This window comes from Anolis carolinensis, unplaced genomic scaffold (genome assembly GCF_035594765.1).
Source record: "Anolis carolinensis isolate JA03-04 unplaced genomic scaffold, rAnoCar3.1.pri scaffold_13, whole genome shotgun sequence".
In the NCBI taxonomy this organism is placed as follows: domain Eukaryota; kingdom Metazoa; phylum Chordata; class Lepidosauria; order Squamata; family Dactyloidae; genus Anolis; species Anolis carolinensis.
The window spans coordinates 12,563,894-12,584,839 of record NW_026943824.1 but is presented as its reverse complement, the minus strand read 5'-3'; the positions used below and the strand labels follow the sequence as shown (position 1 = coordinate 12,584,839).

The 20,946-nt window shown below is 41.3% G+C and overlaps 1 protein-coding gene across 1 annotated transcript in view; it reads right to left on the bottom strand.

Annotated features, from left to right (window-relative positions):
* The window catches only part of LOC103281161 (uncharacterized), a 46,914-nt gene that overhangs the window by 23,342 nt on the left and 2,626 nt on the right, over window positions 1-20,946 (bottom strand). Inside the window, exons 4-15 of the mRNA XM_016998002.2 lie at window positions 19,291-19,502; window positions 17,938-18,023; window positions 17,589-17,719; window positions 12,232-12,378; window positions 11,951-12,144; window positions 10,433-10,515; window positions 10,180-10,316; window positions 8,181-8,305; window positions 4,532-4,667; window positions 2,614-2,832; window positions 2,180-2,350; window positions 806-952 (exon numbers count right to left, since the gene is read on the bottom strand). Of these exons, the coding sequence (XP_016853491.2) occupies window positions 806-952; window positions 2,180-2,350; window positions 2,614-2,832; window positions 4,532-4,667; window positions 8,181-8,305; window positions 10,180-10,316; window positions 10,433-10,515; window positions 11,951-12,144; window positions 12,232-12,378; window positions 17,589-17,719; window positions 17,938-18,023; window positions 19,291-19,502 (1,788 nt within the window). The remainder of the gene's footprint in view (window positions 1-805; window positions 953-2,179; window positions 2,351-2,613; window positions 2,833-4,531; window positions 4,668-8,180; window positions 8,306-10,179; window positions 10,317-10,432; window positions 10,516-11,950; window positions 12,145-12,231; window positions 12,379-17,588; window positions 17,720-17,937; window positions 18,024-19,290; window positions 19,503-20,946) is intronic.

Sequence of the window (20,946 nt, the reverse complement as noted above, 5' to 3'; positions counted from 1 at the left end):
AGGACTCCACAGGTTTTGGATCAATAGTAAAGCCAAGGAGACAGAGTCAATGCTGATGTAGATCCTGAGTAGGTGGTAATATAGCCGTTCACGCCGTTTACATGCCGTTTACATGCCGTTTACAACTGGTTCCCGGGTTTTATCCCAGTTTCGGTAACCCGAAAGAGCACAACATTAGAGCACAACATTAGACAAATTTCCTTTTATTTTTATTTCTGTTAAGAATTAAGAATATCTGATGCAGAGCCATCAATAAAGAAATAATAAAGCATTTGCCGCTTACCAGAAGAAGGGTTACCGAAACTGGGATAAAACCCGAGAACCAGTTGTAAACGGCATGTAAACGGCGTGAACGGATATATTACCACCTACTCAGGATCTACATCAGCATTGACTCTGTCTCCTTGGCTTTACTATTGATCCAAAACCTGTGGAGTCCTGAGGAATCCCTCCAGAACTGCAGAGACTCTGAATCGGTTTGCCTTTAAGCCAATCCAATCCTTTTAGGACTGCAGAGACTTATATCATTTTGTTTGATTTATAATACTGAGTTAGATACTTTTGAGTTATATACCTTAGGACTGAGTATTGTTTCTGTGAATGTTATATGGATATGATGCTCTAATATACATATTGTGTACTACTTATGTGTTGAACCACTATTGTGTTATATAGTTCATTACAAAATTACAATCTCTCCCAAATAACAATCCGCCGTGTTGAATTGAGTGAAAGTGGGATGGAACTGTGTTAAGTCTACAGTGGAGATACACCCTGGATGGACCCGAGGAGGCGAAGTTGTTACCTGCTGGGAAGACCATTGCTTTTCGTTGATTTTGCGCAGGTCTGGGTTCTCCCCTTGAGACAGCAGCAGCGGGATTGGGACTTGGTCCACCAGCTCATCCGGGACGTTGTTCAGGATGTCATTGAAGGAGGAGGAGTTGGAGAGGATCTGCGAGGAAGCCGTGAAGAGACCCCGTCAGAAACCCCAAATATTTTTCCTCAAAGGTCCCCAAACTACAGCCCGCGGGCCGGATCCGGCCCACCGAAATCACTCCCTCGGCCCACGCCTGAAACATTAGACTCGTTGCTACCACCCTCTCAGTCCCACTTTTTCAGCCTTAAAGAAAGTCATCTCGACAAGATAACTCTGTGGGAGGGTTGCCTTCGGGTCAGCTTGAGTCTGAAATGACTTGAAGGCACACATTGTCAGAGTATTTGCAGCGCAGCAGTAGTTGGATGGAAGCAGTGGAGCGCAGAACGAAGAGACACTCAGAGACATTGGTAAAACTATTTACAAAGTTTTACTGTATGCAGCAGTAATCAACACAAACAGACTTGCAGACGATAGATGAACACAGGACTGTTCTGTTCTCCAACAGAACTTGACTCGAACTCTAGGCAGACAGAATTCAACTGAACTGACGCAATCGGTATGCACAAACACTTGTGTCTGGATACTCCCTAGTTCCAGCCACACATCAAGGACATCATAGCTTCTTGGCAATTAACTCTTTCCACACTAAGGTACATTCTGGATGATGCAATCAGTTGCAATACAAGCATGCCACAAATTGCATTTAAACACTATCAATACACAAATCCCACATTAACAACAACAACAACACTATAGTGCGGCTCTCCCAACAGTTTAAGGGACCCTGCTTAAGAAGTTTGAAGACTCCTGTTCTAAGGTGCCAGATCCGGTCTGATTTTGGATGCTAAGCAGGGTCAGCCCTGGATGGTACTTGGAGGGGAGACCGCCAACAAATCCCAGGACAACACTATAGTCTAGTCCTCCAACAGTTTGAGGGACCCTGAACTGGACCTCTGCTGAAAAAGTTTGAAGACTCCTGCTCTAAGGTGCCAGATCCCACCTGATTTTGGATGCTAATCTGGATGGTACTTGGAGGGGAGACCGTCAACAAATCCCAGAACAACACTATAGTTTAGTCCTCCTTGAGGGACCCTAAATTGAACCTCTGCTTAAGTTTGAAGACTCCTGCTCTAAGGTGCCAGATCCCGTCTGATTTTGGATGCTAAGCAGGGTCAGCCCTGGATGGTATTTGGAGGGGAGACCACCAACAAATCCCAGGTGCTATTGGAAATATATCAGAGGAAGGAATTTCACCGCAGTCTTGAGATTTGCCCTAGGTGTTCCTCAGACCAGGCCTTTTACCTTGCTCACGAAGGCTTTCTGTAAGTGTTCCGGGCCTCGTCTGAGTATGCTCACAAAGTGGGCGTCCTTGGCCAACTCAATGGCAGATCCAGCCGGGATGCGGTCAAAGCTGGTGCTGGGCAAACCCTGTGCCAAGGTGCCCAGACTCTGGAACTTCTCGGGTGTATCTAGCTGCAAAAAAACCCAAAAATAAGTCTTGCGGCAACATGAATACTGCTTGATCCCATTTGATTTGCTATGGTTCAGTGTGACGGGATTGCAAGAAAGATCTTGCCAAACTACATCCTCCATGATTCCATAGCCAAGGCAGTTTTTGACTGTCAGCCTCTCTCTGGGGTTCTTCCCACCCGAACGGGTCTCCATGGGGTCATCTAGTCTCACCCTCTTTGTACCAAACAGAAATGTAAAATAGTGTAAGTGTCGTGGCAACTTACAGCAAAATCATTGCTGAGGATCCTGCTGACCAGCACTTGGGACTGGCCCCTGTTCCAGCCCTTGACCCGTCCCAGAGCTTCCAAGGCTTTGGGGTCCTTCAGGACGTCTGCGGTGAGGTTGTAGATCTGGCCAGTGGTCAGTCCCATGGCCTGCTGCCCCAAGGCCACCAGGGTCTCGCTGCTGAAAGCCTTGATCTGGGCCACAAGCATCGTGGCAAGCTACGTAAGAGAGCGGAAAAACAAGAAAGAATGGCACAGACAGGATGCAAAGACACATTTAGGACTTCATCACAAGCAGTAAACGCCACATTTCTACACACTTTAGAAACAGCTACTGATGGAGCCCGCCACACGACGCACACACATTCGATGTGTGATGTGTGCAACTGCTAGTGCAACCTATGCTGAAAGTTCGACATAGAGCCATTGTTGGAAATAGCAACCTCCCAAGCCTTTAACTATTTATTTGTTAATATCTATATATATAAAAGAGTGATGGCATCAGGGCAGCGGACAAAACAACAAAACTACAGGCCCCCCAACCTCGAAATTTGACAACATAACCCATCATTCACGGCTCTAGGTTGATACAACAAAAAGAAAAGAAAAATTAAGTCCTAATTACAGGGAGAGGAATAATAGTTTTTATCCCATTGCTGCCAGTTTGAAGGCTAAGCTCCACCCACTTGGTCTCCTAGCAACCTACTCAGTCCAGGGGACAGGCACAGTTAGGCCTCACTTAGGCCTCTTCCACAGATTATCAGATTTTAACTGGATTATATGGCAGTGTAGACTCAAGGCCCTTCCAAACAGCTATATAACCCATTTAGAATCTTTTATTATCTTTTTTTGAACTGGATTATCTTGACTCCACACTGCCATATAATCCACTTCAGTGTGCATACTAAACATAAAGACAACCATTCAACAGACATTCAATACCACCACTACCTCAACAATTTCTCACCAACACCACCAGACAACGCCACAGCAACGCGTGGCCAGGCACAGCTAGTATATATATATATATATATATGCTAACCTATATTCTATGTGTATGTTGATTTGCCACTTTGACTGACCTCTTTGATGTGGGAGGAGTTATAGACATGTGATTGTACTCAGCATGTTCAGACTCAGGACTCCATTTTGTATTCATGTTTGCATCAAACCTCAGTGGAGGTGGATGCATGTATAATAGAGTCTCACTTATCCAACATAAACGGGCCGGCAGAACCTTGGATAAGCGAATGTCTTGGATAATAAGGAGCGATTAAGGAAAAGCCTATTAAACATCAAATTGGGTTATGATTTTACAAATTAAGCACCAAAACATCATGTTATACAACAAATTTGACAGAAAAGGTAGTTCAATACGCAGTAATGTTACAGTAGAGTCTCACTTATCCAAGCCTCGCTTATCCAAGCCTCTGAATTATCCAAGCCATTTTTGTAGTCAATGTTTTCAATATATCGTGATATTTTGGTGCTAAATTCGTAAATACAGTAATTACAACATAACATTACTGCGTATTGAACTACTTTTCCTGTCAAATTTGTTGTATAACATGATGTTTTGGTGCTTAATTTGTAAAAACATAACCTAATTACATGAATGATTATGTAATGTTTTTAAACTGTTGACTCCTAACAACGTCATGCTTTTCTTGACTAGTGGTTTTCAAAAAGTGGTTTCCACATATTTATTTGCAAAAGGATATGCGCCCAGAGACTGGGTGCAATTATTTTCCAGTACTCACTTTGGGCAAATCCTTTGCAAATCCCCTTTTTGATCAGATGGATTCATCCTTCCAATTACCTGTTGACTTTTACAATCTCTTCCAAACCCTAGAATATCCAGAAGGTGCCCTAGATGTCCTTCCACTTCAACTGTATCCCATGCCGTGTCGAAACTCACCTGACGGTCAGACGAAGATGGTTGGGAAGAGTTGCAATGGAGATTGACCCGAGCGACGAGGTCCAAGGCCTCATTGGGACTGAGGCCGGAGATCATAGTAGACCGCCGCGCAAAGCAGAGGAGCTGGTTTGGAAGGCTGGGAACGAAGTCAACAATGGGTTAGATCCCCTTTTATCCTTCCCTTTATTTGCGGTATGCTTTTCGATATTCAGATTGGATATCCATGGACTTGATATCCATGATTATCGAATGGTGGTGATGTACAGTGGCACTTATTTCCCATGCCAGTAAGGTTAAGCTCAAGATCCTCCAAGGCAGACTCCAGCAATACATGGAGCGAGAGCTGCCAGATGTCCAAGCTGGGTTCAGAAAAGGCAGAGGAACCAGAGACCAAATTGCCAATATCTGGATGCTGGATAATGGAGGAAGCCAGGGAGGTCCAGAAAAACATCTACTTCTGCTTTATTGACTATTCTAAAGCCTTCGACTGTGTGGATCATAAGAAACTATGGCATGTTCTTGGTGGTCTGGGGAGACCAAGTCCCCTTGTCTGTCTCCTGAGAAATCTGTATAAAGACCAAGGAGCCACAGTCAGAACAGACCACGGAACAACAGACGGGTTCAAGATTGGGAAAGGAGTGCGGACATCAGGGCTGCATCCTCTCACCCTCCCTATTCAACTTGTACACAGAACACATCATGCGATGTGCGGGGCTTGAGAAGAACATTTTATTGATTAGCCCTTAGGCCATATCAAAGTAACAAGCCAAACAACCAGGCTCAAAAAGACCTGGTTACATTCTATAAAAAAAATAAAGGACGAGCTTCTGGTGGACTTTGCATTCTTGTCAAGCAAGAATTGCAATGGTCAGGCGAGAAATTATACATTGAGAATAAATTCTCTCATTTGTTAGTTGTGAAATTTAGATACAAGGACTTTGAAGTCATATTAGTAAATGTATATATTCCCCCAAATACATCCTCCTATTATAATACTAACCATTGGATTTGCTTAGAATGGATAAATTAACAACATCATATCCCCAAGCTATAATAATACTACTTGGCGATTTTAATGCCAAATTAGGTCCATCCCTTTATGACTTTGCTCGCAAGAACAGACTTCCAAATGAATTCTTTGAGAATCACCCAGAATGGCGCTCAAGAGACAGCAAAAGTAACAGTGCTGGCTTGTACTTAGTCTCGCTAGTCTTTAAATGCAATCTTCAAATATTGGGAGGTAAGGATTACAATTACACATATCCATACACACATCACTCAGCCAATTCAAGTAGCGTATTAGATCTAATTTGTGTATCAACAAACAAAGCGGATCTTTACTCAGAGATTAGTGTATTCCCCAGAGGGGAAAGTGATCACCAACCAGTGGGTGTGAAGCTATGGGGCAGTGCAGACTTAAGACCAAGTAACAGGGCTGATAAATGGTTCACAAATAACTATGAGGTGTCACAAAATAAAAGATTAATATGGGCCAAGGTTGATACTACAGCAATAACAGATAGCCTTAAAACAGAGGGTGCAAAAATTTGGGCTACTATAATCCAGTCACCTACAGCTGACTGGCCTCTAGTTTCCAGTGCATTTACCAATCTGTGCCACGTGCTGAAGAAACATGTCACAACTAAACCAACTATAAAAAATCAACAGTTTGGCAGATCACCATGGTTTGACATTGAATGCCGGCGGTTAAGAAAGGAACTGAAGTCAGCCATGAGATTAGCCCAGAGATCCACCTCTACTCTGATACAAACTAGGATGCTGACCCTTAGAAAGAAGTACAAAAAACTTATAAGATTAAAGAGAAAAAATCACAACACCACAATTTGGTCGGGACTTGAAATAGCAGCAAATAATGATAATTCGGCTATATTTTGGCACTCTGTAGCGGGCATATTAAAGGAACGGAGATTCTCTCTTGATATACCAATCCCAGCTAAGGATTGGGAGAACTACTATCAAGGTCTGTTTGCTTTAACAGAATTTGTAGAGGAACAGCACTCAAGTAGAGACCCACTAGACATGGAAGCCCCCCCCCCCCCCGGCCACCAGTTGCGGGGCTTGAGGAATCCAAGGCCAGAGTTAAAATTGCTGGAAGAAACATCAACAACCTTAGGTATGCAGACGATACCACTCTGATGGCCGAAAGCGAGGAGGAGCTGAGGAGCCTTATCACCAAGGTGGAAGAGGTAAGGTAAAGGTAAAGGTTTTCCCCTGACGATAAGTCCAGTTGTGACCGACTCTGGGGGTTGGTGCTCATCTCAATTTCTAAGCCGAAGAGCCAGCGTTGTCCATAGACTCCTCCAAGGTCATGTGGCCACTGGCATGACTGCATGGAGCGCAGAAAGTGCAAAAGCTGGGTTGCAGTTAAACGTCAAGAAAACCAAGATCATGGCCACTGAAATGGCAGACAAAGGTTTGAGGAAATGAGACAAAGAGAGTTACGGTGGCTGTAGAAAAAATGACGTTTATTCTCAATGGCCAGTGAGAATACAGCAATAAGAAAAAGGAGACCTTCTCCTGTCATCAGGAAAGGGAAGGTACTGGAACAGAGGATCACAAGTTCTTATATACCCTTTTTCCTCCATCACACAGGTATTATCAATCACCAATTAGTGTCTTACTGGGCACTTAACTAAAAAGCTATCTTTGCATTTTCCTAAAATATAAACTACTTTCAAGACCTCTGACCCTCCATTAGCCTTATCTCTTGGAATTCTCATCTCATCCATTAGGGGTTCTCATTAATTAAGGAGAATCCCCTTATCTTAGCTGTCAGAGACCATTAGCACTCCCCTCGTGGCGCCAGGACTTATCTTGACATCCCCAAAAGCCTTAATTTGTCTTTTGTCCATTAGCTTATCTATTCTTGTTGACACTTAACCCTGGCACTCAGAGTGAACTTTGGTCTTGCTTTTGCTATTATATTTTCCCAGTACACCTTCATCATAACTACACCTATTGATAACTGGCAAATAGAGGGAGAAAATGTGGAGGCAGTGACAGACTTTATATTTCTAGGCGCGAAGATCACTGCAGATGCAGACTGCAGCCAGGAAATCAGAAGACATTTCCTTCTTGGGAGGAGAGCAATGGCCAACCTTGGCAAAATAGTGAAGAGCAGAGACATCACACTGGCCACGAAGGTCCGCAGAGTCAAAGCAATGGTATTCCCCATAGTAACCTATGGATGCGAGAGCTGGACCATAAGGAAGGCTGAGCGAAGGAAGAGAGATGTTTTTGAAGGAAAATCCTGAGCGTGCCTTGGACCTTGGCAAGAAGATCCAACCAGTCCATCCTCCAGGAAATAATGCCCAACGGCTGCTCACTGGAGGGAAGGATATTAGAGGCAAAGTTGAAGTATTTTGGCCACATCGTGAGAAGACAGGAAAGCTTGGAAAAGATCGCGATGCTGGGGAAAATGGAAGGAAAAAGGAAGAGAGGCCGACCAAGGGTGAGATGGATGGACGGTATCCTTGAAGTGACTGGCTTGACCTTGAAGGAACTGGGGGCGGTGACGGCCGACAGGGAGCTCTGGCCTGGACTGGTCCAGGAGGTCACCAAGAGTCAGAGACGACTAAACAACTGAGCAGCAGCAGCAGGTGACGATAATAATAATTATTCTGCTCACCTGTTGAGATTGAAATCCGACGCCACCGTCAGAATCGCGTCAGCGTACATCTCCGCCAAATCGTCGCGAATTGGATAGCGGTAGATGAGCTCCAGGTTGTCTCGGTTGAATGCAAGACCTTGGAACTAAGGAAAGACAAAAAGGGTTTTCCATCCTCAAAAATGTGGGTTGGAAGGGTTTTTCAGAACAGTCTTCATTGTTTGCATGATACGAATTTGGTCGCTGTTGCAATTTTAACTTGTATAGACCCCTGAAGGAGGATGAGAATGATGAGGATGATGATAATCATAACAATGGCCAGAATTTCGTATGGGATTTCTGTCTCCATAAATGGACCAGAATTGGTCAGTTTCATAATCTCCGTATCTGGCAGACATACTACACAGCAGAACCATAACAACAACAACAACAACAAACATATCAAGTCCGCAAAAGCGGAGGGTCAAATGTGTACCATTTGAAAACCTACAGAATATAAATATTAAAATAGAATTGCTACGGCTATTAAAACAATTTACTGTATATACTCGAGTATAAGCCTAGTTTTTCAGCCCTTTTTTAGGACTGAAAAAACCCTCCTCGGCTTATACTCGGGTGAGGGTCCTGGTTGGCTTATATTTGGATCAGCTTATACTCAAGTATATATGGTATATTTATTATTTTTCTCTATTATTTTTGGTATTGTTACATTTACTATTTTTCTCTATTAATTATTATTATTACATTTATTTTTGCTCTATTATTGCTGTTACTTTTACATTTATTTTACTCTATTATTATTATTATTACATTTATTATTTCACTCTATTATTATTAAAAGGATACATAAGCCCATTTACATTGAAGAAGATGAAAATAATGATTTAATCAGAGTTGGACAGTCATATCTAAAATAACAGTTTGATTTAAAGATTCAAAAACATTTAAACTACTGATGCCTCAATTAATGTAATTTTATTGGTATCTCGGCTTATACTGGAGTCAATGTTTTCCCAGTTTTTTTGTGGTAAAATTAAGTGCCTTGGCTTATATTCGGGTCGGCTTATAGTCGAGTATATACAGTAGTTAAAATCTGGTACGGATGTACTTTGGATACTCTTGCGGCCTATTTCTTGGCATCCTATTGGGAACAATTCCAGTGGGGAACTTCATTGGGTGCTATTAGTCATTATTATTATTATTATTATTATTATTATTATTATTATTATTATTATGTATTGTTGTTGTCATGATTTATTTGCACTTTTAGCACTTTGGCCTAGATTCTTTGACCCTAATCCATGATTTTAACATTTTATCTTGTATGTGGTTTTTATGACTTGCTTTTATTGTCTGATTATTGGTTTTATTGGTTTTATTGTTTTATTTTTATTGTTCTGTTCGGGCTTGGCCCCATGTAAGCCGCCCTGAGTCCCTTCAGGGAGATGGGGAGGGGTATAAGAATATTATTATTATTATTATTATTATTATTATTATTATTATTATTGTCATTATTATTATTATTATGTATTGCTATTATTATTATTATTAATAATAATAATAATAATATCTCAAAGTGGATAACACTAAAATCCATACAATACATAAATTAAAACTCAGAGCATACAAACATTACAACAGGACTTATTAAAAAGCGTAGTTGAAACCAACACGACCATTTAACTAGATCAGATCTACTGAGAGAATGGCCAGAAATAATCAGCTATGAAAGCAGCATTTTAAAGCTTGGTACTGTGCTATCTTATTGCTGGAGGCAACGTTTGAATCCACACCTTGGATTCTGTACTCTAAAAAGCCGTGGACACTTCAAAAAGGTTTTGGGCAGTTTCGTTGGTTGTAAGTTTGGCAATTGGTTTGAATCAGGACTGGATTTGGGCTACTCTTCTGCTTGTTCCTTGAAAGCTTGTTGTTATTGAGAACTGGATGTCTTGGATTGGATAACTATGCGGCATTTGAGAAGGAGATTGCATTGAAAATACATCCGTTGAGCGATACGTACGATGCTTGCACTATGGTTGGTGAGCAGCCGCATGTCCCGTGCGCTGCTAAAGCGGATGTAACTTCGAAAATACATGGCCAGCCAGTTGGACATTCCTCGGTCGCTGATGTTGTAGCAGCGAGGCTTTTCTTCGGTGGCTGCAACAGAAATAAACAGGGAAGTGAAATCTCAAGCGTTTCTTGTGTGGCGGAGAAATTCAATAGTCAGAACACACTCTCTTTCTTGCTTTTGCGACTTCCGCCTGGAGACTCACCTGTCAGGTAAGCCTTGATGGAGAAGTACATCTCCTCCTCCCGGCCTTCAAACAGGGCAATGTTTTCGTTCAGCTTGTTCACGCTGCAGATGGAAACAATGGGATGGGACAAAGGATTCATGCATGCTCTACTGAGGATATTGACCTAAAACAGGACTTTGTGAGTCACCCCCAAGTCCCCTTGGGGAGATGGAAGCGGGATATAAAAATAAAGTTGTTATTATTATTATTATTATTATTATTATTATTATTATTATTATTATTATTTCATCGCTCTGTTTGATTCTTTGAAGTTAGTAAAGTTCCTGTTATTTATTTATTTATTTACAGTATTTATATTCCACCCTTCTCACCCTGAAGGGGACTCAGGGCAGATCACAATGTACACATATAAGGCAAACATTCAATGCCATATAACATAGAACAGAGACAGAGACAGACGCAGAGGCAATTTAAACCTTCTCCAGCTTCCAGCTTCCTGAGGGTATGCTTGATTCCGGCCACAGGGGGAGCAGCTGCTTCATCATCCACTGCGACGGCAACTTCCTCATTCCAACGGCAGCTGGGTGATTTTTATGGTGTCGTAAATTAGCCTCCCCACATATAAGTGGTACAGTAGAGTCTCACTTATCCAACACTCGCTTATCCAACATTCTGGATTATCCAATGAATTTTTGTAGTCAATGTTTTCAATATACAGTAGAGTCTCACTTATCCAACATAAACGGGCCGGCAGAATGTTGGATAAGCGAATATCTTGGATAATAAGGAGGCATTAAGGAAAAGCCTATTAAACATCAAATTAGGTTATGATTTTACAAACGAAGCACCAAAACATCATGATATATTGAAAACATTGACTCCAAAAATGCATTGGATAATCCAGAACGTTGGATAAGCGAGTGTTGGATAAGTGAGACTCTACTGTATCATGATATTTTGGTGCTAAATTCATAAACACAGTAATTACTACATAGCATTACTGCGCATTGAACTACATTTTCTGTCAAATTTGTTGTATAACATGATGTTTTGGTGCTTAATTTGTAAAATCATAACCTAATTTGATGTTTAATAGGCTTTTCCTTAATCCCTCCTTATTATCCAAGATATTCGCTTATCCAACATTCTGTTGGCCCGTTTATGTTGGATAAGTGAGACTCTACTGTACCTAAACTTCCTACTTGATAGATGCAACTATCTTTCAGGTTGCTTAGGTCAACAACGAGCAGGGGCTATTTTTTATTTTAATTGTCGGGTATTCACCCCGACATGGGCTGGCCTCAAACTCATGACCTCTTGGTCAGAGTGATTTATTGCAGCTGGCTGCTAACCAGCCTGTGCCACAGCCTTGCTCTACAAAGCTGAGTGGCATGTCATTACACTTCAGGGTGACTCTGGTTCACAGATGGATCTAAGAGCTTCAATTTATCATCCTCTACAATCCTTAACACAGATGCCCTGCTCTCCCTATGGTGACATCCCGGCATCCCACAATGGTGTATGGGTCATGCTTACATTTTACTATAGGTCCCACAGCTGGCATTCAGGGTTTTGCTTGCATTGAGCACGTCCCCATTGAGGAACATGAAATAATTGTCCAGCCGGCCCTCAAGCCACCGCTCCACTTCGGTCTCATTGTTGTCGCTGGACACCAGGGAGGGCCAAACGCCCGCCAAGAGAGCCACTTTGGTGCCGTTGGAAAGGAGGTCCTGCAAAGGGAGATCGGACGGAGTGATGGGATGTAAGGCAGCCCCTCAGTCCCAATCCCCACATCGGTTTTCTCCTTTTTTCCTTACCGTAACGTTTTTCTGGTTAAAGCGGTCAATAAACAAGCCGCTCCTTTCGTAGAGCTGCAACCAAACGGTCAAGAACGGGTCGTCGTTCAGGAATCCGTTTCGGGCGAATAAGTCGGACACCGCATCCGGAGGGATCGTGTTTACGATCTGGGAAAGGAAGGGGAAATTAAAAAGTGGGAGATTAAGATATTAAAATGCAGCCGCCGTACCCGCGGAACCGGTATCCACAGTGTTGTGGTAATCTCTGAGCGGTTATTTATTTATTTATTTATTTACAGCATTTATATTCTGCCCTTCTCACCCCGAAGAGGACTCAGGGCGGAGCACATTACACATATAGGCAAACATTCAATGCCTTTTAACATAGAACAAAGACAAACAAACATAGGCTCCGAGCGGGCCTCGAACTCATGACCTCCTGGTCAGAGTGATTCATTGCAGTGATTCATTACAGCTGCTCTCCAGCCTGCGCCACAGCCCGGTTAGACTCAATTTAACCATCTCTGGGGGAGATTCCACCAAATATAGCAGGGTAGCAAAAGCAAAGCTTTTAAATGCAGCAGATACTTACACATGGTGAGCAAAGAGAAGCCTTTGTCTGTTAGGATGGCAATGGATTGCAGGGGCTCAGTAAAAGTTGAAAAAACATTTATTCAGGTAAAAAGAATCCCATTGTAGATAGAAAAGGTTCAGGAGCTATCTAGCTCTCCAGGCTGGTTTCGAAGGTAAATAAGAAAAGGTAAAAATAACATATATCTAGATCAGGGGTCCCCAAACTAAGGCCCGGGGGCCGGATGCGGCCCATCGAAGCCATTTATCCGGCCCCCACAGCACAAGGGCAGAAGGGGGTTGGGCTAAATGACCCAAGGGGTCTCTTCTTCTCTTACAACCATTATTATTATTATTATTATTATTATTATTATTATTATTATTATTATTATTATTATTATTTGAAACACAACAAGATGAGTCCACAGCAGACACTCTGCTGGTTGTTGTACTGCATCACATGTCAGACACTTCCCAAGTGTCTAGAGCTATGTGATGTATCGGCGAATAATGCGTGCAGGTCCCAGTAAGGTGGCCTTCTGCAGCTGGCAGGTGGGAATTTTGTCAGCACCGATTGTGTTTAAGTGCAGGCCAAGGTCTTTAGGCACTGCACCCAGTGTGCCGATCACCACTGGGACCACCTTGACTAGCCAGAGTCTTTGTAATTCAATCTTCAAATCCTCATATCGTGTCAGCTTTTCCAGTTGTTTCTCCTCAATCCTGCTGTCACCTGGGATTGCAACATCGACGATCCATACTTTGTTTTTTAACACAATTGTGAGGTCAGGAGTATTGTGTTCCAAAACCCTGTATTATTATTATTATTATTATTATTATTATTATTATTATTATTATTATTATTATTTTATGACACAGCAAACAAGATAGATATGCTGGATTTCATATCACAAAATCACAAGTCAAGCACTTCCCAAGTGTCTAGGGCTGTGTGATGTATTTTCGGATGATGCGCGCAGATCCCAGCAGGGTGGCCTTTTGCAGTTGGCAGATCGTAATTTTGTCTATTATTATTATTATTATTATTATTATTATTATTATTATTATTATTATTATTAACATTGAGGCTGGGTGGCCATCTGTCAGGGGTGCTTTGCTTGTGCTTTCAGTGCACAAAGGCAGAAGGGGATTGGACTCAATGGCCCAAAGGGTCTCTTCCAACCCTCTTTTTTATTATTATTATTATTATTATTATTATTATTATTATTATTAACATTGAGGCTGGGTGGCCATCTGTCAGGGATGCTTTGCTTGTGTTTTTGGTGCACAAAGGCAGAAGAGGATTGGACTCAATGGCCCAAAGGATCTCTTCCAACCCTTATTATTATTATTATTATTATTATTATTATTATTATTATTAACATTGAGGCTGGGTGGCCATCTGTCAGGGGTGCTTTGCTTGTGCTTTTGGTGCACAAAGGCAGAAGGGGATTGGACTCAATGGCCCAAAGGATCTCTTCCAACCCTTATTATTATTATTATTATTATTATTATTATTATTATTATTAACATTGAGGCTGGGTGGCCATCTGTCAGGGATGCTTTGCTTGTGCTTTTGGTGCACAAAGGCAGAAGAGGATTGGACTCAATGGCCCAAAGGATCTCTTCCAACCCTTATTATTATTATTATTATTATTATTATTATTATTATTAACATTGAGGCTGGGTGGCCATCTGTCAGGGATGCTTTGCTTGTGCTTTTGGTGCACAAAGGCAGAAGGGGATTGGACTCAATGGCCCAAAGGATCTCTTCCAACCCTTATTATTATTATTATTATTATTATTATTATTATTATTATTATTATTATTAACATTGAGGCTGGGTGGCCATCTGTCAGGGATGCTTTGCTTGTGCTTTCAGTGCACAAAGACAGAAGAGGATTGGACTCAATGGCCCAAAGGGTCTCTTCCAACCCTCTTTTTTATTATTGTTGTTGTTGTTATTATTGTTATTATTATTATTTTATTATGACACAGCAAACAAGACAGATATGCTGGATTTCGTTTCACAAAATCACAAGTCGAACACTTCCCAAGTGTCTAGGACTGTGTGATGTATTTTCGGAGGATGCACGCAGATCCCAGCAGGGTGGCCTTTTGCAGTTGGCAGATCGTGATTTTGTCAATGTCTATTGTTTCCAAATGCCGGCTGAGATCTTTTGGCACGGCACCCAGTGTGCCGATCACCACTGGGACCACCTGCACTGGTTTCTGCCAGAGTCTTTGAAGTTATTATTTGTTGTTGTTATTATTATTATTATTATTATTATTATTATTATTATTAATTATTGCTCGCTGGCCAACTATAGTCTGGCCCTCCAACGGTCCAAAGGATCGTGAACTGTCCCTCCGCTTAAAAAGTTTTGGGATCCCTGATCTAGATAGTTACATCTTACCTGGAGGGACAGCAAGATGCTGTTGTTAGCTTGAAGGACAAAGAGGAAGAGACTGAACCAAAATGGTTCCAACCTCATGGTCCAGTTTATTGGGGCCATAAAAGACATTCTGACCAATGGGAAGTTAGTGTCCCTGAAAATTCACATTTCTACTAACATCAAAGTAAGGGATGTGACGTAAACAGGATAGAAAGAGGGGAAACACAGTAAAGCCTATCTAGGCATGCTTTGGAAACAGGGAAAAGATTCCCTCAATCTATCCTATCATCTTATCTAACTTACTTACTATATTTATATCCCGCTCTTCTCACCCCAAAGGGGACTCAGAGCAGCTTACAAATCAAATAAACATACAATATATTATTAGCATAGCACAATATAAGCATTAAATTACTATATTGTAGTATATCATTATATGGTAATATTATTAGTGATATTACATGTAATATATAATTAATATTATTATATTGTATTATTATTAGTATAATATTGTATTGCTGCTCAGTCATTTAACTGCATTTAGACTTGAGTAGTCCAGGGTGATTCCCAACACACAGTTTCCTTTATCTCCATCCGACAAAAGATGTCCTCCAGAATGTCACCATGGAAATATTTACGGGATACATGGCATAGCATCCCAGCTTTGCAAAATTTTGATAAATTCAGCCCAAGGCTCCCATTGTGTGGTTGGTTAGAAATAGAACATTTAATGTGTTGTCGATGGCTTTCATGGCCGGGATCACAGAGCCGGGCTGTGGCGCAGCTGGCTAGTAACCAGCTGCTATAAATCACTAATGACCGAGAGGTCATGAGTTCAAAGCCCGGGTCGGGTTAAGCCTCTGACCATTAATAGCCCCGGCTTGCTCTTGACCTATGCAGCCCCGAAAGACAGTTGCACCTGTCAATTAGGGAAATTTAGGGATGCTTTATGCGGGAGGCTAATTTACAACACCATCAAACTGCCAGCAAAACACGAGGAAAGGAATGAGGAAGTACAGCCACTACTGGACGATGAAGCAACAGCTCCCCCTGTGGCCGGAATCGTGAAGCTGGAAAAATGTTAAAAATGCCTCTGAGTCTGTCTAATGTATGTTGTTTGTCTGTTGGCATTGAATGTTTGCCATATATGTGTTCATTGTAATCCGCCCTGAGTCCCCTTCGGGGTGAGAAAGAAGGGCGGAATATAAATACTGTAAATAAATAAATAAATAAATAAATAAATAAATTTTCCGGGCTGTATGGCCATATTCCAGAAGTATCCTCTCCTGACTTTTCGCCCACATCTATGGCAGGCATCCTCAGAGGTTGTGAGAATACTTCTGGAACATTTATTTATTTATTTACAGTATTTATATTCCGCCCTTCTTTCTCACCCCGAAGGGGACTCAGGGCGGATCACATTATATACATATAAGGCAAACATTCAATGCCCATAAACACATCGAACCGAGACAGAGACAGATGCAGGGGCAATTTCACCTTCTCCTGAGGGGATGTTCAATTCTGGCCACAGGGGGGAGCAACTGCTTCATCATCCACTGTGACAGCACTTCCTCATTCCAACGTCGTAAATTAGTTAAATTTGCCTCCCCACTTTTTATAAGTGGTACCTTATTTCCTACTTGATAGATGCAACTATCTTTCGGGTTGCTAGGTCAGCAACAAGCAGGGGCTATTTTTTATTTTTTAATTGACGGGTGCTCACCCCGCCACGGGCTGGCCTTGAACTCATGACAAAGGAGGTAAACAAAGGTTGTGTCTGTTAAGTCACAGTAATATTATGCATATATATCCTCCAAAATATTGACACGTAGCAGTGTAGTGTTTCTAAAAAGGTATTTCAGGATTAAATTCTCACAAGTATGTGTTCATATAACAAAACAGTTTGAGTTTTAATTACTCTGCTGCTTAAAGCATGTAATACAGGGTTAAGCTTTTACACATATATGCATAAGTAACATCATATATGCATAGGTAACAAAATAGTTAGAGTTCAATTCACTCTTTTGCGACTTGTTATAACAGTATTATAATTGCACAGTATGTTGCAAATAGTTGTCTTCTTTTTCTTTTTTGCATATGAGGAGAAGGTTGGTAAGTAGAAATGAAGGAAGTCTCTGATAAGAGAAATGTTTGTTGTGTCCTTAAAGGGATGCACGTGTCAATATTTTGGTGGATATATATGCACAATATTACTGTGACTTAACAGACACAACCTTTGTTTACCTCCTTTATACTGTATAGATATCTGTGACTTTTTGGATCTTGAACTCATGACCTCATGGTCAGAGTGGTTTATTGCAGCAGGCTGCTCACCAGCCTGCACCACAGCCCGGCCCCATGGCCTGGAAAACATACAACAACCCTCAGAACATTAAATGATATTAATGTTACCTTTTGCAGGTTGGATGCAGGGATTAAAGTGCCCAAGTCTCTCAAAGTCAGAAAGTTTGCAAACCCCTGAAACATCTCTTCTAAGAAGACGGAAAAGCTGGTATTTGCTGCGTAGCATCGGAGCGAAGAGTCTAAATCATTTGAAGAGAAGAACGGGTCGGAAGGAAAGGAAGAGGAGTAAACTATTAGATCTACATTTCGGCATCAGAAAGCCGTCCGCTCTTTTGGGACTCAAACTACCGGTGAATAGGTCCTCCTGAATAACACCCCATTCCCAAAATATAATCTGTACAACCTCAGCCTTTCCGATGATACCGTTTACAGGACTGTGCAGTGGATAGTTGCTTACTTGAGTTGAAAGTCAGGATCGCTTTGTAAATACTTTGCCTGGTGACGTTGCTGAAATCTCCAATGGAAGCGTTAAGCAAAGTGACCCTAAAGGAAAACAGAAACATTAGGTCCCTACGAAAGTGGAGAATTCGTGAATAATAGAAAATAAATGGTCGGGAGATCACCTCTTTAGGAATCTCTATGTCCTCTAGCATAATGGTCAATGTCCATCAAATCGAACAAGACAACCTACTAGGCATGTCCGATTGATGAAAAAAATGTTTCAATTCTCGTTTCTAAAGTAGGGGGCGCTGGCACTTCGATATAGAATGTATTTCCGATTTTTTCACCCAAAAATTTCAGATATTTCCGAAAATTTGTAATGATTTTAAATGTTTCTAAAATGGCGGACGCGCATGTGCAATCGCAAAAAAAAAAAAAGGAACCTGGGGGGGGGGGACTTTTACAGGGCTCCCCGCCCTCATTTCTTGAGCTATCCTCATCAAATTTGCAATGCCCTTGCAAGTTGTGCAAAGATACTTTGAAAACTAGAAATTCCCTTGCTATATTTGTAAGCAAGAAGGACACTGGAAATCAATGGTGTCTCTGGCTATGTGATCCCACAAGCCTCAACTCAATGCCTTCAATCAGAAATGGACCAGTGACCACCACGCCAAGCAATGCCCTGGCAAGGAGTGCAAAGATACTTTGAAAACTAGAAATTCCCTTGCTAAGAGAAAGAACCAGCAACAAAACCCTAACCCTTTCTCCAAACCCCTCTGTGGGAACAGCCAGACCAGGCCCTCAAGAGGCTCGCTCGCTCTCCGTTTGCAGACCACCACCCTCTCCGCACAAAACCCAGCCCAGAATGGCTCGCCCGGGCTACACAACGGGCTTTTGTGGCAATCTTCCACATGGACGCAGAGGACCCTAGCCCCCACCTTTGCGTCCATCATCGAAGCTTCTGATTGGCCGGGGAGCGGCAGCCATGTTAGGCTGCGCTAAGTTCCCATTCTAGGTAGGTTGCAGAAACAAATTTTTTAAAAAATATTTTTAAAAATATATTTTTTAAAAAATTGGGGGAAAAAAATTAACAAAACATTAAGAGACAATTAGAGAATGGGCAAACAATGGTTCGAATTACATTGCCGGCTGCACTGTGAGACAATGTCTCGGAATGCGTATCAAAAAGCGAGAACAATCCGAAATAATTCCGATATACGATTCAAAACGATTTTTTGGACATGTCTACAACCTACAAACACCTTGGGAATAGGCCTGGGGTCATTTCATATGGACTGTTCTTAATATTTTTGCATATGCGTTCAAATACATCCTTTGAAAAATTATAACGGGCGGAAATAACTCTTACGTGGCATTAATAGCGGGACAGTTTCTGTCCTCCAAGTGGTCAAACAAGAGCCGGACGTCTGAAGCGTTCATTCCCGGCACCAAACCTGGCAGGCGTTGCTCCGTCCAGATGAGGAATTCGGCATCATCCGCTTTCTCAAATATCGGCTGTGCTAAAGTCAGAACCCGGCTCAGGAGGCTGGCTCGGATCTCGATGGTCAGGCTTACGTTGTCCTAGAAACCATGAAATGAAACGAGGAATTAATAATAATAATAATAATATAATAATAATAATAATAATAATAATAATAATAATAATAATAATAACTTTATTTTTATATCCCACTCCATCTCCCCGAAGGGACTCGGGGCGGCTTACATGGGGCCTTGCCCAATAAAACGATCAAATATCAAAACACAGCAATGAAACAATTATCCAATAAAAACATCAATATCAGTAAAAACAATCGTTAAAATCAACATAAAACATACAATATTAAAACAGGAGACTAATTCATAGAACCCAGGCAAAGTGCAGAATAATAATAATAATAAACTTCTACAATGTAGACACACCCCTAGTAAAACTACAAATCACAGAACTCCATAGCAATGTAGTTGCACCCTAAGTAAAACTAAAAATCCCAGTAGTAAAACTACTTACAAATCCATAGTAAGTATTGAGACTGGGCAGTTTAAAGTGAAGTCAAAGTGCTTTTCTTCCACAATGAAGACACACCCTTAGTAAAACTACAAATTTATTTATTTATTCATTATTCAAACTTATATGCCGCCACTCCCCTAGGGCTTGGGGCAGCTTACAAGAACAGGTTAAAATCAACAATTTAAAAACATCTTAAATCACAAATCACAGAATTCCATAGCAATGTAGATGCACCCTTAGTAAAACTACAAATCCCAGAACTCCATAGTAAGTATTGAGACAGAGCAGTTTAAAGTGAAGTCGAAGTGCATTTCTTCCACAATATAGACGCACCCTTAGTAAAACTACAAATCACAGAATTCCATAGCAATGTAGATACACCCTTAGTAAAACTACAAATCCCAGAACTCCATAGTAAGTATTGAGACAGGGCAGTTTAAAGTGAAGTCGAAGTGCATTTCTTCCACAATATAGACGCACCCTTAGTAAAACTATAAATCACAGAATACCATAGCAATGTAGATACACCCTTAGTAAAACTACAAATCCCAGAACTCCATAGTAAGTATTGAGATAGGGCAGTTTAAAGTGAAGTCGGAGTGCATTTCTTCTACAATGGAGACACACCCTTAGTAAAACTACAAGTCACAGAATTCCATAGCAATGTAGATACACCCTTAGTAAAACTACAAATCCCAGAACTCCATAGTAAGTATTGAGACAGGGCAGTTTAAAGTGAAGTCGAAGTGCATTTCTTCCACAATATAGACGCACCCTTAGTAAAACTATAAATCACAGAATTCCATAGCAATGTAGATACACCCTTAGTAAAACTACAAATCCCAGAACTCCATAGTAAGTATTGAGACAGGGCAGTTTAAAGTGAAGTCGAAGTGCATTTCTTCCACAATGGAGACGCACCCTTAGTAAAACTACAAATCACAGAATTCCATAGCAATGTAGACACACCCTTAGTAAAACTACAAATCCCAGAACTCCATAGTAAGTATTGGA